General features: G+C 50.8%; 1 protein-coding gene across 1 annotated transcript in view; it reads left to right on the top strand.

Annotated features, from left to right (window-relative positions):
* Cotl1 (coactosin like F-actin binding protein 1) overlaps positions 1-24,147 on the top strand; it is a 32,840-nt gene extending 8,693 nt beyond the window's left edge. Inside the window, exons 3-4 of the mRNA XM_031341569.1 lie at positions 9,703-9,860; positions 22,991-24,147. Coding sequence (XP_031197429.1) covers positions 9,703-9,860; positions 22,991-23,101 — 269 coding nt within the window. The 3' untranslated portion in view covers positions 23,102-24,147. The remainder of the gene's footprint in view (positions 1-9,702; positions 9,861-22,990) is intronic.
* The last annotated feature ends 994 nt before the right edge of the window (positions 24,148-25,141 follow it).

The raw sequence follows: 25,141 nt of genomic DNA, 5'->3' as shown, positions 1-25,141 counted from the left end.
TCCAAAGCCATTCCCACACATGCGGCTTTTCCCTGCTAGGATCTGAGCCTGGGTTAGCGCTGCTCCTTTCATGTTGCTGTACTGGGAGCACTTGGGAGTGCATAAACACACTCCACTGTTATCTAGGTGGTCCCCAGCCATGCCTGAAGGCTGAGCCTGCACAGGAAGTCCCACTGTCCCCTCTGAAGCAGTAACTCCAGAATCAGTGCAGAGCAAATGGCCCCTGTCAATAGCCCTGACCACATGGCTGCTCTGGCCTCCTGCCAGGCGTCCTCCTGCAATCCCAGAGTGCCTCTCCTACAGACTTGTGTGTACTCTATTCTCAGAGGTGCCCAGCGGCCTCAGAGCATCCGTCCCCAGAGGCCTGTTTCTGAGAGCGGAATTTTATATTGCCTTTTAATATTTATGTCATGGATGCACTTCGGAATTAACTTGCAGTAGATCTGGTGTGTGGAGGGGGAGGGGCAACGCTGAGGTTTGAACCCAGGGACACTTGCATGCAGGGACGCGCTACCCTGGAGCCACAGCCCCAACCGGCTTCTTCCTCTTTTCATTTTGAGATAGTCTTGCCAAGTTACCCAGTTCGGTTTTGAACTTAGACTTCTCCCGCCTTACCCTCCCTAGTAACCTGATTGACAGGCCTACCTTAGTGGGTCCTGATTGTTTCTTATTTATTTTTATTGAGGCAGGGTCTGGGCAGTCCTGGATGGCCTGGGACTCATGGTCCTAGTACCAGTTGCCAGGCTCTGATGTCTCCAGCCTGCTGGTCTTTTCATCTGTCCTCGTGTACTTACTGACGTTTGATTCTGTCATTTCTACTTGTCCTTGCCAATAGTGAGCAAGTTGATAGTATTAATAAGAACAGTGGTTAACCGTGACCTTCCTGTGCCCTTGGCTTTTGTCCTCTTCTCTCCCCTTCAAACCCAGCAGTGTCTGTATAGTTCTTTCTCACGATAGCTCCTGGTTCTCACTCTCCTACCTTCCTATTTCTCCATGTAGGAATTTGTAGTGACGTTTAGCCAAGCTAAACAGGGTCATCCCTCATTCAGACCACCAAGTCACCTCTAGAAAGTCTCTGATAGCTTATGGCTCTCGGCAGCGCGTCCACAGACACCAGATACAAGCAGCTCTGTGTTTTGGAAGTTTAATTGGGGGGGAGGGGTGAGGACCGTGGCGCGTGAAGGGAGAGAGAGGGGAGAGAGGGAAGAGAGAGAGAGAAAGATGGAGGAAAGTACCCATATATATATGTCGTGACATAGCAGTCCAGGTAAAGGTGGGAGCTGAACCCAATGGATTCTGGGAATATGGTGGCCGTTGCCCTGGTGACAGGTCTGTGGACCCGCCCACATATCTGCCACAGGCAGGTTCTGGATGCTAACAGTCTCCTTTGGTATCCCCGCCCCCCTCCCCCCCCCAGATGACAAAGGATAGTGCTAAAGTAAGCCATGTTGGAGAGTGAGTGGTAGGACCCAGCTCAAGCAGCCAGATCATGATAGGGTGATGGGGTTCCCCAGTTTGCATGCATTTAAGATTTCCCTGTGATCTACTTGGGTTCCCAGGGTGGGTTCTTCGTGTCCAGAGACCTTGTCCAGGGGACTGGTTGCTCTGTGGTGTGTTAGGTGCGCCCTCCAGCACCCAGCCTGCCTCACCTTCCTGCCCGTTGCTCTGTGGTTTCTGTTTGCTCCCTGGTTGCCATAGTTACCACAGGTGTTCATGTCTTCATTACCATCACACCAGCTCCTTCCTTCCTTCCTTCCTTCTTCCCTTTTTTTTTTCCTGCATAATCTTTCTGTGTAGCACAGGCTGGCCCTATGACCGCAATCCTCCTGCCTCAGCCACCAGAGTGTTGTGATGGCAGGTATGAGCTGTTATGCTAAGCTTGTCCAACCACTTTCAAAACTTGCTAGGTGTCAGGCCAATCCAAAGGCTGGTTTGGTCACCTGTGTCCGCTGAGGACAGCAGACTGGGTTACTCTCTGGACAGTGAGAAAGGACTTCTTCCACCCCCTTGGCCAGCCCCTCCTGTGTGATCTTGCTCAGTGAAACCTAGGAAGGAAACATGGCCCCACCTTGAAGCTTCATCCAGGCCAGCAGCTGTGGATGGATGCTTTCTCCTTTCCGTGCCCTTTGGTTAAAGGTCAGTGTGCAAATGCCGTCAGCTGCTAGGTGGCCCTTGAGCTTTCTCTGCATCTCTTGCTCGCTCTCTGGGGTTGTAAGTCACATTGACAGTGCCCAGAGGGAATGCCACCTCCTGCTGCACTGAGCTGCTGACACGGAGGACTGAGAGCTACGGAGACCACAGAGGTGACTGTTCAAGGCTCTTTCTGAGAGAGTGCCATGTGCCAGCACCATCTGGGTGCTAGGATTTGACAGGAACAAGATGTAGTCTTCCAGGCTGCGTCTCTGGCCCCGATGGTAGAATGTCTATGTAGCTCTCAGGAAAGCCTGGGCTCGGTTCTCATCACTGTGCAACCCAGACGTAGAGGGGCAGGTTGTAAATTGATCATCCAGTCGCTTGGGAGGTGGGAGAAGGAGAATGAGGAGATCAAGGTCATCCTTGACTGCCTCGGCTCCGTGAGACCTCTGGGGCAACTTAGCCTTTAAGGGGATCTCATCCGTGAAGCCTCCAGAAAAAGCTAACTTCCTTCCTTCATTGATGTTCTAGTCATACCTGAGCAACAGCCATTTGGGTGTTTGGGTGTCATTGCGCTCACAGTTGGAGGGTAGTAATCAGGTAGGGATGTTGTAGTTCGTAGTCTCTGGATCACAGGTTGACTGTGCGCTTGTCCGCTGACTGACAGCAGAACTGTGAAGAGCAAATCTGTGCTTGCCGGACTGCCGGTGATCCAGCAGTCACACCCCACACTGGCCTGAAGGTGTCTGGTCTAACGAAGTGTTGTTTCAGCAGATCATCGATGGAGATAACTGATTAGAGCAAACACCTTGTTACATCTGGGGAAACCTGGGGCTCTTTGTAATTTGGGTCTCCGGGTCTGCCTAGTCCCTGGAACTCCGCGTCTTCTGGTTCCTTTACTGATTTTCTTTGTGTTCTTTGTCCGACTAAGAAAGCTAGGTTGCTGGTGGTTGATGAAGACTCAGCCAGAATGGTTTGGGCTGCTGTTGGGGATATGGGGGCCGGGGAGGAGCTAGCACATTATATGCAATATGACCACAGACGCAGCAAAACTGTGCATGCAGATGCCTGAGTGCTGAGATCACCCTGGAGGTTCAGCCTTCCAACCCTTGAGAAAATAAGCCACTGTGGACTGAGCTCTGGGCTTGCAGGCTTTCTTTATGTAGTTCAAAATTATTGCTGTTATTAGTCTATGGTTCTGGGATTGGATGTAGGGCTTGCTCACCCTCGGGCATGATTCTGAGCTACATATGTCCCACCTCTATTTTTACTTTTTATTTTCCAGTAAGTCCCATTAGGTTGGCCAGGTGGGCCTTGGACTTGCCATTCTCCTGTCCCCGAAGTAGCTAGGGATGTAGCTCCATTGGTAGAATAATTTCCTAGCATGTACACAGTAAACCAAGTAGGTATATGTCATAATCCCGGGACTCAGGAGGTAGAGGCAGGAGGGTCAGAAGTTCAGGATCATCCTAGGCTACATATGAATTTGAAGCCAACACGAAACCCTGTGTTAAAAAAGAGAGACAGATGTTTGGGACAAGAGGGTGCTGGCACATTTATTTGTTTTGCCCTGGATAGCCAGGGGCTGTGTAATGAAGAGAGGCCATTTGTTACCTAACCTTTTCTTGCAATTTCAAATCAGCCTGAGGCTTCCACCTTCTGGCCTTATCCATCCACCCATCCATCCATCCATCCATCCATCCATCCATCCATCCATTCATTTTCTTGTGTTAGGGATGGAGTCCACAGAATATAGTGGGGGCCAAGGGAGGAGAGGGTGTGGCATAAGTAGTACAGCTGCTGTTATGAATGTGGGTATGCCAGCCTCCTTTCTCTGTATTGGAAGGAGAGCCTCATCCCCTCTGGGGCCCTCTGCCTGGCTCTACAGAAGCTAAGATGCAATGACTGTGTCCAGCTGCCTCTGGGCTTTGACAGGATGTCAAAGTGTTGGGTTTTTTTTTCTTTTTCTTTTTCTTTTTTTTTCTTCGTCTTCCTCCCAGCTTCCTGGAGATGTAGCCCTCCCTCCCCCACCTCCAGCCTATAATCTCTTCTCTCTAGCCTCTTTTCCCCCCTGCAGGCCTCCCCTCCAGCCATACATAGCCTTTGCCCTCCAGCCTGTCCCACCCCTATCCCTCAGCCTGCAGCCCTCCCCTCCAGCCTGCAGCTCCCCCCACGCAGCCCTCTCCTCCATCCTGTAGCCCCCACTGCAACCCTGTCCTCCAGCCTGTCCTGTCTTGTCCTGTCCTTGTTGTCCCCATGTCCCTCCCACTCCCTGCCTGCAGCCCCCTCCCCTTGGGAAGATGGCTGCTCAGCTCTTTGGTGTAGGAGTGTTTCCCCTTTCAGAGCTTTGTTTGCACAACTTCTCTGAAGCTGTGAGGAAAGTCAGGAGCTGTGTGAGCTGATCCTGGACTCTGGGCCCGTGGCCTGCTTTTCCTTTCTCCTTTTGTCCTACTCTAAAGTTCAGCTTCAGGGCAGAAATAGGAAAAAAAAAATCGTTCTCTTTTTCTCTACTTTCTGTTGGCCCATGGTTTATTTATACATTGCCCGTGGTGTCCCTGGCACAGGGACATGAGAACTGGACAGATGGGCGAACTGCTTAAAAGATTCGATTTATGGTAGGTCACTCCTGCAATGACAGCATCTGGAAGTTGGAGGCAGGAGTATTGTTGCGTAAGTTTAAGGCCAGTGTGGGCTATGTAGTGAGTTCCAGGCTGGCCCTGGCTGAAGAGTGAGGCTCTGATCAAAGCTTCAGATCCTCCTCTCCGATCAAAGCGTCTTCAGAGCCTCTTCCTCTGCTGTTTTATGTTTGCTCATTCAACTTTCTGCTTACTCTACACCCAGCGTGTGTCTGTGTCGTGCGTGATTAGGAAGTCACTGAAAGCTCACTGAGTGCTAAGGGCCGGGGGACACTGTGCTGGGATGGGGAGGAGATGAGCCCCAACTTAAGGGTCCACTGAAATTTCAAATTTGGGTGGGAAAGGGCAGAATGGCTCACACGGTCAGCACAGCAGGGACTCTATGCTGGGATTTCTTTGTGGGACATCACCTAAGCAGCCTGTCCTAGTGGCTTTGTAGATTGCAGAGAATTCTGACTTCCCCTCTGTTATCTGTCTGTCTTCCCATATCCCCTATGGTCACTTCTTCCTTAGTTGATACTCTGCCTCCTACCTCCCTATTGCTGTCTCTGCCCGGCATCCCCTCCCCAGACCCCAGCTGGCTCTCCTCTTCAGTCCTGTAGGGTCCCCTCCATGCCTCATCTCCTGAGTCTTTCTCTCCTCCTAGACTAGAAGGGAGACAAGAAGGAGGGTACAGGTGGGCAGAGGGCGTATTTGGGAATAAAGCCGAAGAGCGGTGCTATAGGGGCGTCATGAAAAGAGTGACATGAGGGGAACTCAGGCAGAGGCAGAAGGGCCCTGGTGGAGCACCACTCAGGCAGTGCTCTGAGCACTCCCACTGTCTTCCCACTATTGTTTATAGGGTGCTCAGTTGATGGAGGCCTGGAGCTTTGCAAGCAGGAGCCTGAGATGGGTGTCCCCCCCTGTGCCTACAGCTTCCATAGAGACCAGCCTGTGAAGGGGCAGTACATAAGATGGTCAAGGGGTTCTGGGTGGGTTCTTAGTAACCCCATGGCTCCCATAAGAAAAGCTCACTGGATTGGGGGAAGGCAGTTACAGTTCCTGAATTGGAGGTGGAGAGTGCTGTGTAGTCACCCCAAACCTGACATGCACAGGGAAGGCACAGAATTGTGTCAATCTTCCTGCATGGGTCTGGCCTCATCTTACCCTAGGTGATTCCCCCTATGGGGATTCACATGGATTTGTAATACTGCTCCCGTCCTTGGGATAAGGCTTCCTGATGACAACGACTACGACGTGTTAGGTGAGCAGGGAGTTAGACAGGCAAGTCTGGATGCCCTGACACTGCTCAGGGGGCCTCCTTTTCTGCTGTGGCTTTTGAGTTTGGGGGGAGGGTGAGTCTGAGGGATAGCCTTGTCACCTCTGGTCCTGCAGAAGGTCATGTAGAAAAGGGGGACTGGACCTTTCAGGAAGCTTGGCCTGATCACTTCCTTAAAATGAAGCTGTGTGGGGCAGGAGGAAGGGGTGGGGCTGGACTCTGAGGACTTCTGCTTTTCTGTGCTGGAGCCCTCTTGTCCCATCCCTTGTCCCCACCAGCTCCATGTCCCATCCCCATGTAGGATCCCCTACATGGCTCCCAAGCTTTGGCTCATCCGAGTCACCCCCAAAGCTTGTTCAAGCTCTGCTCCTGGGTCGCCTTCTGGAGTTTCCAGACAAGCAGAGCACATGTCTTTCGAGGTCATGTATGTTGAAAGGCAAGCGAGGACCGTGCACTTATTGAGAACTAGACTTCAGCAAGAAAGTAACTTCTTTTTGAGTACACTGTCACTCTCTTCAAACACACTAGAAGAGGCATTGGATCCCATTACAGATGGTTGTGAGCCATGTGGTTGCTGGGAGTTGAACTCAGGACCCTGGAAGAGCAGTCAGTGCTCTTAACCGCTGAGCCATCCCTCCATACCCCAAGAAAGCAACTTCCAATTCACTGGATCTCAATCCATGAGTTAGGACCCTTTTGTGGGTCAAATGACCCTTTCACAGGGGTGGCCTAAGACCATCAAAAACCAGATATTTACATTATAGTTCATAGCAGCAAAATATACAGTTATAAAGTAGCAACAACAATAATTTTATGATTGAGGGCCACCACAACATGAGGGAGGTTGCAGTGTTAGGAAGTTTGGGAAGCGCTGTTCTAGTTCCTTGTCACCCAAGTCCCACTGGGGACAAGGCATCACTGAGGAGGATGGCAGCAGGCCCAGGTGCCAACCTTCTGACAAGTTTTCCACATTAGCGAGTGTGTGCATGTAGCCATGTGTGGAGAAGCGTGTGAAGTCTCCTCTGCTTATAAGCCACTCCCGCGCTCCTGTTCTGTCTGAGAAGAGAGCGGCTTAGGGTGTGTGCTCGGACAGCTTTGTGCTCTCATTTTTAGAGAAAGGAGTGGGAATGGAGTTCCTGAAAGGGCCGCCTGCTCTCCTGTTCTGTCAGGATTGCTGTAACAGCCTCCAGGTTTGATGCAGCAGTAAAAATGCTGCCACAGTCCTTGTGTCCGCCCTCAGCTGACATCCTGTCCAGCCAGGTCCCCAACGTCCAGCGTTTGTAAGTGCCATCGCTCCGGATTTCTGAAAATGTGTCTGTCAGCAACTTCTCAAGCAAACTGCTGCTAGCTAGATAAGCACCCAGCCAGTCACTCCACATGTGGCTTGCCTGCCTCCCTCCCCCATGGCTGTTTAAATGAAGTCAGAATGAGGTTCCTGAAGGTTCCCAAAGCCTTTAGGGGTGTGTGTATGTGACTTACTCTCTGTGCTCCAACTAGTCCCTTAGGATACAAGTTTTACTCAGTGAATGCTAGAGACTCTTCAAAGGAAATCTAGGGGCTGACAAGATGGCTCGGTGGGTAAAGGTGATTGCCACGCAAGTATGACGACGACCTGGGTTCAGTCCCCAGAACCTACATAAAGGTACAAAAAGGGAATGACAGCTGGGGCGGTGGTGGCACACGTCTTTAATCCTAGCACTTGGGAGGCAGAGGCAGGCGGATTTCTGAGTTCGAGGCCAGCCTGGTCTACAGAGTGAGTTCCAGGACAGCCAGGGCTACACAGAGAAACCCTGTCTCGGAAAAAAAAAAGAAAACAAAAGGGGGGGGGGAATGACTATTTATCTTCTGACCTTCATATACACACCCTGCATCATGAACCTGCACTCAAAATAAGAAATACAACTAAATAAAAAAATATTTAAAAGAACCATGTTCTTTTATGTTTAACCCAAACCATATCCAAGTACACTCTCAAACATTTCAGTGCTGGCTGGAGAGGATGGTGCTGTCTGAGGCGAGTGTTTGAAATGGATGAGGGGCAGACTTTGAGAGGGCCATCTTTTGAAAGTCCCTCGTGGCACAGGAAAAGCTGACAAGCAGTCAGGGAGGAAGAGCTGACGCCTCTGGCAGGCTCTGCACTTGGCTGGATGAAGGGTGAGGTCAGGGGCTCCAGCCACTGTCCCACACAAAGCCTTTGGCAAGGACCCACAGCTGCTGGGCCCAAGACTCCACGCTGACACAGCAGAACTGGGAAGTCTTCACCATGGAAACGGACACTGGTGGTGTTCTGTGTGAAGGCTGGTAGGGAAGTGGCTGGGATGGGTGCCTCCCCCCAACCCCCAGGTCAAGGATGAAATTCTGTCAAACATTTCAGTGCCCACTATTGGACACAGTGCATAAAACACTGCCCACACCCACACCGCATTCATGCTGGGAAATACACTCAGATACTGGTGGCCCTTGGTGTGCATCTGCGCCAGTTACAAGGCTCTTGTCCACACAACCTAGAAACCTTCATCTTCAAGAGTTCAAGGTGAGCCCAGGCCACATAGCAGCACCCTGGCGGCCCTGAGCCATGGCAGTAGTTTCAGATAGAAGTTTCTATCTGGTGGGCCACCAAGGTCTATGGCTTGAATGTCTCCTCCCCAGGGATGATGACAGAAGTATGGATCTACCATTTTGGAAGCCCTGGGGAGGCAGAGATAGGAGGATCCTTGGGGCTTGCTGGCCAGCCTAGTATACTTGGTAGATTTCAGGCCAGTGAGAGAGCCTGTCTCAAAAAAGCAAAGTAGATAGTACCTGAAACATAGCACCCGGGGTTGTCTGCTGACCGCTACACACGTGCATGCATAAAACATACAGATGAGCCCTGAGAACACAGTGACTTAAGAACGCCATCCCCACAGGGCACATGTGGCACCATGTCATGTTACTCATGTAACTGTCTAAATCAGTGATCTCAGTGAATCCAGAGGCAGAGGCAGGTTACTGGTTGCCAGGGGCTTCGTGAGCCTAGAAGCAGCTGCTCTTGGGTCTGGGTTTCCTACTCTTGGGTCTGGGTTTCCTTTTTGGATGATGAGAATGTTCTAGAATTAGGCTACGGTGATGGTGGCACAGTTGTGTCCTTTAAAATGATGTGTGTGCACATGCCCAAGTGCGCTTTCTTACCAATGACATTTTTATACGTTCCCAACTGTCATAACATTTAGAGTTTGAATATCTTTACAGTACTGTTGTGCAAGTACAAAGCGCTTGGGCCGGCGAGAGAGCTCAGTGGGGAAGGGGGCTTGCCACCAGGCTCAACAACCTGAGTTCAATCCCTGGTACCAACATGGTGAAAAAGGAGAATAGACTTTGCAAAATTGTCCCAGACCTCTGAACATGTAACATGGCCTTTGTGAACGTCCCACCACACTGGCCGCCCAGTGGATGGGTGGTTCTGCCCCTGGGGGACAGCCAAAAATATGTAGAGTTTGCTCGTCAGAACTTAGGGATGCTCTTGTCTCTAGTGGTGGAAACCAGAGGTATTGTACAACACCCTGTAATTCATAGGACACCGGGTACACACTTGTGTCCACCTTCTTTCTGGGCATACCTGTGGCTCATGGCCTCTCCCAGGGACTTGGTGTCAGGGAGTCCTTACTAAGTGCCATGTTCTCTTTGTTTTGACCACAGATGATGTCCGGCTGTTTGCCTTCGTGCGCTTCACCACCGGCGACGCCATGAGCAAAAGATCCAAGTTTGCCCTCATCACGTGGATCGGAGAGGACGTGAGTGGGCTGCAGCGTGCCAAGACGGGGACTGACAAGACTCTGGTGAAGGAGGTGGTCCAGGTAATGTGTCCTGCTATGTGTCAGAAGGATCACCATCCAGTTGGGGGGTGGGGGGCTGTGGGGTGGACTCTGGAGAATCTTAATATTGTTTAGGGTGCTGGCCAGGGCCAGAGCTCTGCCATCTTGACTGTTACACCACAGAACATTGCAGCTGGACACCAGCTCTGCACAGCCATCAGATGTGGTGACCAGAATGGAGACTACTGCCTGTCCCATTGAAGATGGGTCCCAGCAGTGGCCATGGGGACTTAGGGGAGAGGATATGACCTTTCCCTGTTCCTGTGGTAGGGACACTGTTCACACTTGCTCAGTGCACCTGATGATAGACAATGGGATGTATTGTCACAGTTTGGTAACTTAAGCATGGCAGCAGTAATGCCCACAGCACCACAGACAGTAAGGTTGTTGGCTAGCAGGTTTGGGTGCGTGGCCACCTCAAGAAAGGAAAATCTGAATTCGTAACAGCCAGGCAAGGTGAGTGTGCAGGAGTTCCCAAAGTCTAGAAGCCAGAATCCTTCCTTCATTTAGCTTATCCAAACTGCTGTTCTGGTGGCCAGAGTAAGTGTGGCCAGCCCTCAGATCTCCATGGCACCATTTATCACTGCCGCAAACCAGGCCAGAAACTCAAACAAGGGAGGAATCTGGAGGCAGGAGCTGATGCATAGGCCGTGGAGGGGTGCTGCTTACTGGCTTGCTCCTCATGGCTTGCTCAGCCTGCTTTCTCATAGTACCCAGAACTACCAGCCCAGAGGTGGCCCCACCCACGATGGGCTGGGCTTTCCTCATTGATCACTAATGAAGTCAACGCTCTCCAGGCTTGCCTGCAGCCTGATCTTATTAGAGGCATTTTCTCAGCTAAGGCTCCCTCATCTCTGATGACTCTAGCTTGTGTCAAGTTGTTATAAAACTAGCCAGCAGATAGGTTCTCTCTGTTATATAGCTCTGGCTTCTTCCTGGAACTCACTTTGAAGACCAGGCTGACCTGGAACTCAGATATCTCCCTCTCTCTGCCTCCTGAGTTCTGGAATTGAAGGTGGAGGCTGGCCATATCCAGCTTCTTCTTTTTCCTTTGAGTTCCAAGGCTCAAGCTGAGCTCCTTTCCCAAGCACTTTTTCTTCTGTCTTTCTTTTTTTGTTTTTTGTTTTTTGTTTTTTGTTTTTTTTTCGAGACAGGGTTTCTCTGTATAGCCCTGGCTGTCCTGGAACTCACTCTGTAGACCAGGCTGGCCTTGAACTCAGAAATCTGCCTGCCTCTGCCTCCCAAGTGCTGGGACTAAAGGCGTGTGCCACCACTGCCCGGCCTTTCCCAAGCACTTTACAGCCTGAGTTGCTCACAGGCCCTATCGGGTGGCCTCTGTAGAAACCCTAGGAGAGATTCCAGGACTTACAAGCACAGTAGTCAGCTTTATTGGATTGGAAGTAGGTTTATATCTAATTCTGTCTCATGTGCATGCGTAGAGAGAGAGAGAGAGAAAGAGAGAGAGAGAGAGAAAGAAAAAGAGAGAGAGAGAGAGTGTGTGTGTGTGTGTGTATGTGTGTACATCATCAAGAACACATGGATAACATTATAAAGTCACTTCTCTCCTTCCATTTTATTTTTGGCTTCCAGGGACAAATTCAAGTGACCAGGCTTACATCACTAGCACCTTTACTGACTGTCCCCCTATTATCTTATTTAATTTTTTTGAGATAGGGTCTCTATAGCCCAGTCTGATCTTAAACTTAGAGTGATTCTCCTGCCTCTGCTTTTGGAGTGTTGACAAGTAAGCCACCAGACATGGCTAGACCATTCATCTAATTGCTTATTACATGCTTATGATTTTGCCGTGCTGAGGCTCCAACCCAGAGCTTCATGCATGCACTTTGCCCACCTAGCTGCAGTCCCCACCGGGGTTTCTGTGAGCCTAGCACTGCTTGTGGTAACCAAACAGACCCATGAGTAGGGGTGACTCAGGGACTGGGTTCTCTGGTGCACCCTTTGTGGTGGGAATATGAGTTCCTGACTGTGGATTTGCAGGCTTAGAGAAGTTGAATTGGCAAGCTCTCTACAGAGCAGGGTGAGGGCATCCAGGACTCATGGCTGGATCCAGGCTCTGGTAGGCTTCCTGTCTTCTCCTGGTTCTGTTTCTTTCTGGATTTGGCCACCCTTTGATCCATCAAGGTCAGGACCCCAGAAGAGAGAGGCTATCTCTGTGCTATCTCTGTGGTAGTTGTATAAAAGACCCCTAGCAGCCATCTTGGGGCAGGAGTGGATGTTAAGATTTACAGCTATAATGAGGTTCCAGTTCAGAGCCCTGCTGGGAGGTGAGGTATACTGGGGGTCACTCAAATGAGGAGCTGGGATTCCTGGGCAGGTGGGGGTTAACCTGGTTAATTCCTGGGCAGGTGCCTGTAACCCCGGCACCTGAGTGTGGAAGCAGGAGGATTAGGGATTGAGGCCTGCCTGGAATTGTGAGTCAGAAAGGTCACTGCTGGGTCTGTGTTCAGAGCTGAGTCCTGTCTACAGCTGGGAAAACCAGACAGATGTCCCCTTCTCCAGCAGCCACAGGGCATCAGAGGCTGCAGGAAGCTGGGCTGTTCTAGGGACACTGCCCTGAGTTGGGGAATGTGCTGAGCGGACAGCTCTCCTGGCTGAGGTTGCCCTGCCACAATGCTGTGTCCAGTTCTGCACACCCGCTCTTTGTTCTGGTGCCTCTGCAGGCTTGTGAGGACAATGTGGTGGCTAGCAGGGGAGACTACCCGGTGCCATAGCAAGCTGCCTTGCGTCAGAGCGGATCAGGCAGGCCTTGCAAAATGCTCTAACTTGCATGCTCCCCTCTTTTATTCATATTCGTTTATTATTGAGTTTAAAAATATTATGTACATGTGCACAATGTGTGTAGGGGACGTGCATGTGGAGGTCAGAGAACAATGGGGTCTTGTTCCTTTCTGGGGTTTGGGATCAAAATCCAGTTGCAGGTTGGTAGCAAGCTCCTTTCCCTGCTGAGCCATCTTACTTGCCCAAGGAAGACCATTTTGAAGATGGGGTTTCATCTAGAACACAGAGGGGAGCCTGGGAAAGCTTTAAGTTGGGGAGAGAGGCTGGCTTGCTCAGGGAGAGGCTCCATGTAAACCAAGCTGCTTCAACCAGCTGGCCATTCTGTGTCTTGCTGTCCCCCAATAGACTCCAGAGCCACTCGCAGCCCATGGCCAGCCTGCCTTCCTGGGGGTGATACTTTCGAGGTTCTTAGCAGCCATGCCCAGCACAGAACCATGTAACACCCCTGCTGTGCCAGACTGAAGGTGTGAGGCCTCCTCATGGTGGCCCAGGCACCCCAGGCATGTGCCCTGGAGGCTTTGCCCATCCCTTTTCTGGCACCTCTCCATTCTTCTGTCTTCTGGTTATTTGTCTCTCTATGGTCCCTTTTGGAGTGGACCTACGCCACACACAGTTTGCATGTGTGGCCCCTGGTCACAGCAGCCAGGCACTATTTAGTGAGTGCCCACCACAGACATGAGTCTAATGCTGGTCAAGTGAAGTCTTTGTCCTGTAGACCTCAGCCCGCCTTGGCCAGGGGCTCACACAGATTGTCATGTCCCCCCTGGATCTCTGTTTCCTCATCTGAGCAATGGGACACCAGTCTAACACATAGAAGCCAGGAAATAATAAATAAAGCACCATATAGGGTGAGTGTGCTACTCTGGATATATAGTCCCTTCCTTTTGAGAGGGTCTTATGACACCCAGGCGTGTCTCAAATTCACTCTATGTATCTGAGGTGACCTTGAACCCCTGAAATCCCTGCCTACAACCCCCGAGTGTCCAGATGATAGGTAGGTGTGCACCACTGTGCTCTGTTTATGTGCGCCGCTGCGCTCTGTTTATACAGTGCTGAGGTGGAACCCAGGGCTTTGTGTATGCTAGGCAAGCACTCTACCAACTAAGCAAGGCCCTGTTTACTTACATATTCGGGTTTTTTGTTGTTGTTGAATTATGGGCACATCCTGGTATTTGCTGAGAGTGAACATCTTTGAAGCTAAGTGTTGTCATTTTAAAACAATTCTGTTTACTGACTCTGGAGGAAACTCCCAAACATGCATGTGGCTAGGAACAAGAAATTCTATGCCCATTTTTTTCTCTTTCTGGAGATTAAACCTAAGGTCTCCTACATGAAGGGTGAGTGTTCTCTTATGTGGCTAGTTCCCCAGCCATGGGCGGCTTTGATTAAACAGAAGTTAAGGATCCAGCCTGGATTTGACCTCTGCCCTGTCAGCTGACCAACAGGGAGGGGCTGCTTGGAGCTATGGGTTAAGGATTCTAAGGTTGAATCTCTACAGAGGTGCAATGATTGATTTGTGATGTCTGCCATGGGCACAGGCGTAGAGAGTGGAGTACGGTTCCTGCTCCTTTGCTCTCTCAGAACTAGACAGAGTCAGAGGTCAGGCCAGGTGGGGTCAGGGCTTTGGTGAGTGTCTCAGAGGCAGAGGAGTGGGTCCCAAGCACTTTCCCACATAAGAAGAGGAACAGTATGGGATCAGCTGCTAAAGGCTGGCTCACAGCAGGATCTTGTCACATCTATGTGCTTGCATCCAGTTCCTGGTACATCACAATGCGCCTGCCTGTGTGTGCCCTTGGTTTTTCCCCTGAGTAGTAAGGTGACTTACACCTTCTTATCCGAATGTGTCAAGCACTTGATCTGCTGATCCGTTTGTTTCCTTCATCCTTTTTCGATGAGTCATGCCTGCTTAAAAAAACCTGCTCTTTTTGAGTAAATTATACCTTGCTGGTCGGGTTTTAAGGACTTGGTCTTTCAGACACTGAATAGGTGTAGGAGGTCACTGAGGGGGCGGGAGGGCTAGCAGGGCACTTCTGTTTCTTTCTATGCAGCCTCCTGCAAGGTTGCCCTTTTTCCTGGCAAGAGGGACTGTTGGGGGCTGATTGCTTTTATTCAGCACTCAGAGGTCTTTGGCTTAAAATTCTTGGGGAATTCCACTTGGGGAAAGGCACTTGATTGTTACCAGCGGGTGTCTTGTCCACTATGCCTTAGCTCATATGTGTGGGAGAGAGCCTACACCCTGCACAGAGGACATTTTCATGGGGCCCAGATGGGCCCAAAGCAAGCATAGAGCCTTAATGTGGAACCATGCTGTCATACTGTGTTGGTTGCCCAGGGATTCTGGTGTCCATGGTGGGAGTTGTCTTATTCTTTGCCCCTGTGCTCCAGGGACTTTGGCAGGACCCTTGGATGACTGGTGCAGATCTGTCTGGAGGACCCTCTCCTCTTCCATAGGAATGGGGAGCAGGACTTGGGAGCCGCTGAACGCTGCCTTCATGGTGCTCTCAGAGGCTCAGCTCCTTGTCTCTTGGAGAAGTACAACATTGGAATTTGGCCTCTTAGGGTATAGGCTAGTGATTGCTGCAGTGAGTGTTAGCTAGCACAGGTTTGGGGCGCAGTGAGGGGCGTTGCTCTGCTTGTCTTTGGGTGTAGAGGAAGCCACCTTCCTTCTCTTACAGATTTTCCCCCTCCTCCTCCTCCTCTTCCTCCTCCGCAGCTCTCCTCTAGACCAGCTTTGGCTGTTGCCACTGGGTGGGTGGATATAGCCAGCATCTTCCATGTTTACCCAGGAAGCCCTGGGGCTGCCCCTCTTTGCAAATGAACCCTGGGGTATAGGAAAAGCCCCCCCGGACATTGAACCCTAAGCTTCCCTGCAGTCTTGAGGCTTACACTTACAAATCCACTGAGGACCAGTCAGTACTCGCCCAGTGCTGGGCACACCCAGCCAGTGTGCAGGCTCTTTGCATCCTCCAAAGCCCTCATTACAGCCCTTAGCAAGTGGTACTGTTTCTGTTCCTGTTTGCAGAGGAGAAACGGAAGGAAGCTCTGGAGGGCCAGGCTGCTGGAGAGCATGGGGCAGCTTAGACTAAACCCCATTCCCGACCTGTTTTAGCAAGAAAACTGGGTTTAAGCCATGCAGTCGGGGACCCTTTAAAAAAGACCTCGGGGTTGGGGATAGATCTCAGGGGGTCCCTACACCACATAAGCTAGACTTTGTAGCGTACACTTGTAATCACAGCACCAGAGAGGTGGAAGAGGGTCATCCTTGGCTACCACCTGGTTTAAAACCAGCCTGGGTTTCATGAGGACCTGTCTGAAAAGGAGAAGAAACAATTTCAAATCAAGGATAAGAGAATATTTATACATATCTTAATCTAGCCCCACAAACAGGCTCATGTGTGTATGTGTGCATGCGTGTATGTATGCATGTGTGTGTGTGTGTGTGTGTGTGTGTGTGTGTGAATGGTGTATGGGGGGTTGTGTGTGCCTGTGTACACATGTGTGTGTGTATGTGTGTGTGTGCGTATGCCTGCACATGTGTGTGTTTGTGTGTGCATGTGTGTGAATGGTGTGTATGTGTGCAGACCTGCTTCTGCCCTGCCCTTCACTGGGATCACTTTCTCTAGGAGAGCAGCCTGGGGTCCACTTTGCATCTGACAAAGGCTGTGGGGACTAAACCTGCCCCCAGTCACCTTTACAGGCTGTTTTGATGGGACCCCAAAGATGCCAGACTTGGACACGGCTAAGGAGCCTCTTCCTATGAACAGTCCAAAATGAACAAAACATGGAAAGCCCCTGTCTAGAAACCTTGAGAGGGATGCTGGGGTTCTGGAGAAAACCCGGAAAGCCTCAGGTGACAGAGCCCAGTGGCAGTTTGTACTTTGGACTCTACAGGTAGCTTGGCCAGCCTTGGGCTGATGATGTATGAGTGTTGGTGGTATAGGGGCAAGGAAGAAGGGCAGGCCTAACATGGGGCTCTTCACTGTGAGACTTGAAGCTACTCCCCTATCTGGTCCTCTGTCAACAGGGGTGGTCGGCAGGGCTTAGTGGACCTTGTTCCATCGGTTCCATCCTCCTGTCTCGAACCACAGGACGGTTACAGATGTGTGACTTTTAAATATTTCTAGCTTCCCTGTGAAGCTACCACCAAAGCCACCACCCTCACATCCCTGCCACACCCTGCTGTCCCCAAGCGGGCCAGCTGCAGGGCTCTGGGAGGAGAGATTCTCCTCTGTAAGGCTACTCTGCTTTCAGAATAGATTGTGTTTTTCCAGCCACTAGCAGCTACCGTGTGCTGTGACACACTGATGACCAGACCAAGGTGAGTGCCAGAGACTATGAGTGAATTGGTGGCATTTCAGAGCAGCCACAATGTCACCTGCCTCTCTTTATGTAAGGCTGCATATGTGCCATCAAAACAGTTCTCAGTAAGGTCTGGCCTGGGTCCTGTGCCTGGTTTGTGCATGTGTGTGTGTGTGTGTGTGTGTGTGTGTGTGTGTATTTGCGCGAGCATGTTCTCGCATGTGTGTAGGGGTGAGTGTGTTGGGAGGTGGTCTGTTGGCACAGGTAACCTCTCAGTGGCCAGCACCCAGGGATACAGATGAAAAGCTCCTTGCTCTTTCTGATCTTGGCATTGCTCCTGGGTCAGGCTTTAGCTGCCTACTGATGCTACTTGGTTTCTGCCCTTTTTACTTACATACCAGGAAGGTGACTCCCCTGTGGCACTGGGGACTCTCTAGTGGTGCCCTTAGATCTGAAGCTCAGTAGGAGTGGAGGCAGAGGACAAGGGATCATTTCAAAAAAGTCTTGAGGTTGATACCTGCCTGCCTTAGGGTTTCTTTTTGTTTGTTTGTTTTTTTGAGACAGGGTTTCTCTGTGTAGCCCTGGCTGTCCTGGAACTCACTCTATAGACCAGGCTGGCCTCGAACTCAGAAATCCGTCTGCCTCTGCCTCCCAAGTGCTGGGATTAAAGGCATGCGCCACCAATGCCTGGCTAGGGTTTCTATTACTGTGATGGAACACCATGACCAAAAATCAAGTTGAGGAGGAACAGGTTTACTTTGCTTAGGACTCCACATCATACAGTCCATCACTGAAGGAAGTCAGGATGGGAAGTCAAACAGGGCAGGAACCTGGAGGCAGGAGCGGTATTGCGCCCATGGAGTGGTGCTGCCTTCTGGCTTGTTCCTTGTGGCTTGCTCAGCCTGTTTCTTTATAGAACCTATGGGCTTGCATCACACCTAATGGGCTGAGCCCTCCCCCCCATCAAACCCTAAGAAAACGTCCCCTGACCTTCCCTACAGTCCGATCATAATTTTCTCAGTTGAGGTTCCCTCTTTTCAAATGACTCTAGCTTATGTCAAGTTGACACAAAACTACCCAGCATAGTGCCTGCCCAAGCCATGCATTTTGGGACATTTTGTAGAATTCATACCCTGGTGGGAATTGCATACCACTTGGGTCAAGCCTTTTGTTGGGCAGTGGTCCGTTTGCCTGCCCTAGCTGCTATCAAAAGGTGCTGCCGCTTTTGCTTCCCAAGATGGGGAGGGACTGCCCTTGGAATAGCAGGAAAGAGGACCCCTCAACCTTGTCTCCAGGGCTGTCCATAGGTCACCCGAGCCATAAATGGGCTTGGATGGAAATGGGTAAACTCATTGAGAAGGATGTATAGGGAAAGGCTGGATCATAGGAGGTATGGGGAGATCCAGAAGGATCCTGGAGTGGAGTAGGGTGTGGGGGAAGGTGAGCGGACAAGGGTGTTAGAAAAAGGCTGGAAATGACTGCCATTGGTCCAACCACATGAAGCGGCAGAGTCCTCACTGTGGACTGAGGGGTAGGGGTGATTCCCTAGGCTTTGCCATATTCCAGTCTGCTGCTGGGTTATTTATTTTATGTGTATGAGTACATTGTAGCTGTACAGATGGCCATGAGCTATCATGTGTGTGGCTGCTGGGAATTTCCGGCCCCGCTTGCTCCGGCCCCACTCACTCTGGCGTAATTCACTGTAGCTGTCTTCAGACACACCAGAAGAGGGCGTCAGATCTCATTGCGGGTGGTTGTGAGTCACCATGTGGTTGCTGGGATCCGAACTCAGGACCTTTGGAAGAGCAGTCAGTGCCCCGCTGAGCCATCTCGCCAGCCCCCAGTGTGGTCTCTTCTTGTGGGGTGAGGAGAACAGAGCCAGATCCATCAGTCTCCAACCAGGCTCATGGCAAGGCTGCAGTCTGGCTGATTGTTGATGAGCCCAAAGCATTAGCTTAGATCCAGGCTCTGTTCTCCATACAACAGGTATAGCTTGGGCTACAGTGGCCTCAGAAATGCTAACTGCCTGCCTTGGTCACTCGGAGGGAAACCTGCAAATGGAGATGCACGACTCTTGATTCTGCTGTCTAACTCTGGGGTTCCCCAGAACATCAGGAGTGGAATATTGTGACCTGGGGACCAGGAGAGGGCTGGAACATGTGATCTGCACCCCCACATTGCTCTCCCATAGTAATAATCCCTGGAGGACCCTCCTCAGGCCTCTGCAGGCAGCAACTGTAAAAAACCCGTATCTGCAGGGGCTGGAGAGATGGCTCAGTGGTTAAGAGCACTGACTACTCTTCTGAAGGTCCTGAGTTCAAATCCCAGCAACTACATGGTGGTTCACAACCATCTGTAACTAGATCTGACAGACATGCTACAGTGTCTGAAGACAGCTACAGTGTACTTAAATAAATAAATCTTTAAACAAAAAAAGTATCCGCAGGCAGAGTTGTCTTCTGTAGCAACAGAGAGGAGAGAATGTTCAGAGTGGCTGACCCCCTGTGGCTGTTCTGTAAACTTTGGAAACTTGGTAGTATTTGCTTCATGGCGATTTGGTTTTAAACATGCCGCAAGGTTGGAGGTATTTTTTATAGTTTGTGATGGTGAATATGTGTGCATGTGTGTGTTGTACCTATGGTAAAATGTAGACAGTTTTGTCCATTTGCATTTCTTGCAATGTACCGTTCACTAGCCTGATCTCGTTTTTTGAGCCACACGTATTAACTTTGTGTGAGGATTTCGCACACCACAGCAACATTCGAAGTCAGGACAACGTGCAGGGGCTGGTCTCTCCTTTCACAGTGTGGGGATCTGAGCCATCTCCCCACCCAGTCTTGAATTTCGGATCCTCTTGTCTCTGGGATTGCAGGCCTGCGCCAACACGCCTGGTTTATGAAGTGCTGGGGCTTGAACCCAGGACTCTGTGCGTGCATGCCCTCTGCCAGCTGAGCCACGTGCACAGCCCCCGTTTGTTTTGTTGAGACAGAGTTTTGCTATGTAACACAAACTGCCTTCGAATTCATGGGCAGTCAGTCTCCAGCGCTCTGGGCTTGCTTTCCACACTGCCTGGTTGTAGTGTGACGGCTGCCCAGCTCTTGTGGTTTTAGCCGGAGCTGCACCCAGCCCTTAACACTTCCCTTTAGATTTCTTAGTCCTTATCTTGTCTTCCTAAACTCTTGTTCCTGACACAGACTTCAGTTTCTTCTTTACATTGCCATATATGGCTGTCAAACAAGCAGAGGACTTTGAACTTCCTCTTAGGCTTCTTGCCCCATTGACTTCCTTGCTGGGGCACCCTCGCCCCTCCCCTGTGTCACTGGGCTGGGAGTTGAGACACAAGTCGGCTCTCTAGTCTCTTTTCTGACCCGGGCCCACTGTCTTCCATTGTCTGGGTCACATGCATCAACTAAGCAGTACTGGCCATGGGACTTCTGGGAATGGTCTTTATGTTTGGGGCTGCATGAGGCTGTCTCAGCTCCCCACCCCACCACCCCCAGGGCCTTATCTTAACCAGGTAAAGGGTGGATTCAGTCAGAATGTGTGAGGCTGCCTCTCTTAGCAAATATTAACCCCTCCTCCATATCCCTCCATGTCTTGGTGGCCTTGCTCATGGTATCTAGGAAGCTTAGAACTTGATCTTTCTGGTGCTATGGTGACTTTGCTTATTTTATTTTTTTATTGATGTAAAATCCATTTAATGTAAAATTAACCATTTTAATCACCCCTCCCTAGTTCCAAAGAATTTTGCTCCCCTTTCTTTATATCTACATATAGTAGTTGGGAGTGGTAGCAGTGCTGGGGCTCGAACCTGGGACCTTCTGCCTGCTAAGGTAAGCACTGAGTTGAGCCACACTCCCAGTCTGAGGCAGTTAGTCCCAGGTCTGTGACCCTGAGCAGGCATTGAGGTCTTCAGACTCCATCTTGTTTGTAAAAGAAAAATACTCTTGAGTATCTTTGAAGACTTTTATTTTTTAGTTTTTCGAGACAGGGTTTCTCTGTGTAGCCCTGGCTGTCCTGGAACTCGCTCTGTAGACCAGGCTGGCCTAGAATCACAGAGAGTCACCTGCCTTTACCTCTACCTCCTGAATGCTGGGACTAAAGGCATAGGCACCACCTCTCCGTGTCTCTTGGAATTTTAAAACTTGCCTTTGGGCTGGTTTGGGGCAGAACTGCTGTACTCCACGTGCACAGAGAGTTGATCTTCTGACCCTTCCTGGTTTGCAGTCACCTCCGAGAGCTGCGCAGTTTCACCATGACTGGTTTTAGATGACATCTCTCGTTTCCTGTTTTGTCTCCCACCCCTGGTCACCTCTGGTCTACTTTCTGTGTGGATTTTGCCTTTTTTAGACATTTCCTGTCAGAGGAACCAGACAGTGGGTGGCTCTTCATGTCTGCCTGCTTTTGCTCATGTTCAGGGGGTTCGTTCACCCATGCATGTTGCAGCGGGCATTAGAATTTCATCGATGACTAATTAATGCATCATCATGCGGGACGTCAATGCTTTGAGGGTATGCTTTACCCTCTCATCTCATCTGCTGGCTAGCTACCTGGGGTGCTTGGCTGTTGGTGAATCACGCAGCTGTGAAGTCTGGGCATGCGCTTCTGTGCCCAGGTGGTTTCATTTCTCCCAGGGTCATAGTTGTAGTTTTCCACATTTTGACACTGTGGCTTGCTCTCTGGTATCACAGCGCAGTGTGTGTGTGTGTGTGTGTGTGTGTGTGTGTGTGTGTGTGTGTACCTGTTATGGTGTCATAGGCCTGGGGATGTTGCTCAGTGGTAGAGTGCTTGCCTAAGCAAGACTAGGGCCTGGACTCCTTCCTCCCCCAATGCTGGTGCAGGTGTTTGGGTACGATGTGCAGCACTGAGGTATATACCTGTATGCTGCTGTGCTGTGTGTATGCGTGTGTGTGTGTGTGTGTGTGTGTGTGTGTGTGCGTGCATGTGTGAGTGTTTGTACCTCTTACCATACAGGCTTTGTTGGCCTTGAACTTCTATTATCTGAGGCTGGCTGTGAACTCCCACGCCTCCTGCGTCCACCTCCCCAGTCAGTGCTGGCTTTACAGGTGTGCACGGCACCCTTGGCTCTCTTATGTGACTGATTTCCTAACCCTTGGACTTGTGCTTCTGGCAGCTTTCTTTGTCTTCCCTTGAGATTTTCTGGGTTTATTGTGCCTCATAATCCACATATAAAGTGACGTAATTCTCACCGGCTCAGTGTTGCCTGATAAGAATGCTTCTCATTCTCATGTGGGCCAGGCCCTTGGATCATCGGATCAAACCCTGGAGCCCAAAGAAGCTTCCCAACTACAGCCTGGCGTGTGTGTGGAATGAACGCCACTAATATCCTGCACACCTGTCCAAACCTCAACGAGGTTGGGAAGGCCGGGGTACCTGCTGCTGGTGGCCGCAGGCCTAGTAATGAGAGCTGGCTTCGCCCAACCCTAGGGACAGCAGTAACAGGTGTGATAAGCATAGCCACCAGCCAGAGCCTCCCTCCTTCTGCGTGCTCTCTTGCAATCTTAGAGATAAAGTCTCACTGTGCAGTTAAGGTGGTCTTAGGATCATGGTAGTTCTGTGTGCTGGGATTGCAGGTATGTGCCAATGGGTGTAGCTCCTCCTCCCCTCTCCTGGACTTAACGCTGGTCAGTCCTTCCCCCTCCCCACCCCCACTCCCACCCCCCACCCCTGCCCACTTTCCTATCTCACACCCTCCCTGGCATATTTTCACAGATGAATTTAACAGTGGAAAGGGACCAGCCCAAGGGAACACAGCCAAGGGAAGACAGTCCAGGGGTCACACTTGGGTCCAGCCCGTGGCCTGGAGGCTGTGGCATCTTTACCTCACGATCTGGGCTTCTGACACAGGCTCTATTGGCATTTTTTTTTTTTTTTCATTGCAATCCACTAGGAGTGTCTGGGGTGCCGGGGCTTCCTGCTGCGTTGCCTGGGCAACCCTGGACCTGCCTCCTCCTCCCTCACAGGAGACTCTGAACTCTTCTTTGTCCTTGCAGAATTTTGCAAAGGAGTTTGTGATCAGCGATCGGAAGGAGCTAGAGGAAGACTTCATCAGGAGCGAGCTGAAGAAGGCTGGAGGAGCCAATTACGATGCTCAGTCAGAGTAGCTGCAGCCCCACACCCCAGAGCCATCTGCCTGCTCCACCAAGGAGGAGACTGCCACCTCACGTCACCAGCCCACCAGGGAGGAGAAGCCATGAGAGGCACCAGCGCCACCAGCGTGTCCAATCCCTCCTCCCTCCTCTTCCCCCTCCCCTCTTCCCCTCCCCCTCCCCTCTGTGGCCCCTCTCAAGCTCACCGACGACGACGAGCATCATTCTTTGAGACCTGCCCCCTTTTTGTTTTAAAGAAAAGTCATTTTGGTGCCAGGGTCGTGCATACCATCAGACCCCAGGTGCCTCTCCCTCAGTGGCCCTTGACCTGGCATTTACCCCTGCCTTCACTGTGGCCTGCCTGGTCTAAGCTACCCTGGCCTTGAGTTGCTGGGGCCTGACCTGGTGTCATCCCAGCTTACCCTGGCTGTTTCCTGCTAGCCCTATGCCGGCGGCCATGCCAGGAGCTGTGCACGCTCTACAGCCTTCATGAGCTCACGCATGCTCCTCAGAACCCATAGACTTGGCTCTAGGCCTCACCCCTGCCCTGTTCAGAATGGCCTAAGCTGTAAGTCTGGTAGATGCTGCTTGGCAATAACAGGTTTAGGTCTGGCGTGGACCGAGTCTGAAGTGACAAATTTGCCTTAACTCTTGCCTGGCGGCGGCTCTGCCACATCATCTAAACTACCCTTTTGGTGAAGCCCTTCTGAAGCATGAGAGGTCTGAGTCCGGCTGTGGTGGGAGTTCAGGGTCAACCTCAGGGCCTCCCGGGTGACAAGGATGGAAAGGTCTCCTGCAAACAGGGAGGCTGGCACAGGCTTCAGGGCACCTGGAAGGCAGCGACGGTTGGAATCTTAGTCTGCAAATTCCAAAGATGGCTTTGTTTGCTTTTAAAGATGGCTGAGGCGGGCGGTTCCCCGCAAGTACGTGAAGGTGGTTCTTTTCCTTCCTCCTCACTCTTCTTACTTTGGGGGAGAATGCTGCACTGGGCTGGGCTGTGAGGACCATCTCTGGCATTCCAACAGTTTACAGAAGTAAATGTGTTTTTCAAGAAAAATGAATTGGGTTGTCTGCTTCATGTACATATATGGTTGTCTGCATTCAGTAAAGGGGTTTCTGGGTCCTGGGCCACATAGATCAGGACTTCCCTTCTTCAAGAGTCTTATGTAGGAGCTGGAGCGATGACTCAGCTCTACACTGACTGCTCTTCCGGAGGTCCTGAGTTCAAATCCCAGCAACCACATGGTGGCTCACAACCATCCATAATGAGATCTGATACCCTCTTCTGAGGTGTCTGAAGACAGCTACAGTGCTTACATATAATAATAAATAAATAAATCTTAAAAAAAAAATAGTCTCATGTAGCTCAGGTTATCCTCAAACTTTTGATCTAGGAGAATGGCCTTGAACTCCTAATTCCCCTGTGGCCATCTTTCAAATGGTGAAGTTACAGATGTATACCACCTTGTCCTATCTCCATAGTTTTTTAATCCACCACCCCCACTCTTGCAGGGGATCCAGGTTTAGTCTCCAGCACCCACATGAGGCAGTTCCCAACTGCCTGTAACTACAGTGCAGACGATCCAGGTTCTCCTAGTGAGACAGGGCCTCACTGTAGCTGAGACTGCCCTCAAATTTGTGGCAATCCCCCTGGCACAGTCTCCTGAATATATTGGGATTACAGGTATGTGCCACCATGCCTGGCTTAGATTTTAAAATTCTTAACCACAGAAGTACATATTTATCTTCATCTTATAAAAAAACAAAATCAGACTGATTCCCCCTTCCCCTGTCACAAGGCCATGACCGTGCTGCTAGGTAGGTAGCACACACCCAGAGGTGACTCCTACATGGTAAGCTTAGTTGTGGCTGGTAATGCCTGCTCTTCTGTTTATAGCTGTGTGTCTTCAGGCAGGTTAGTCTCTCTGAGCTGTGAATTCCTCACAACAGAATGGGCAGCACAAACTGGGTATGATGGAAATCCCAGCACTTGGGAGGAGATGGGGGGTTGGGGGTGGTCACAAGGTCAGAGTCATCTTTGCTACATAGTGAGTT

The sequence above is a fragment of the Mastomys coucha genome, unplaced genomic scaffold (assembly GCF_008632895.1).
Source record: "Mastomys coucha isolate ucsf_1 unplaced genomic scaffold, UCSF_Mcou_1 pScaffold22, whole genome shotgun sequence".
Taxonomy (NCBI): domain Eukaryota; kingdom Metazoa; phylum Chordata; class Mammalia; order Rodentia; family Muridae; genus Mastomys; species Mastomys coucha.
This window is presented reverse-complemented; position numbering and strand designations above follow the sequence as displayed.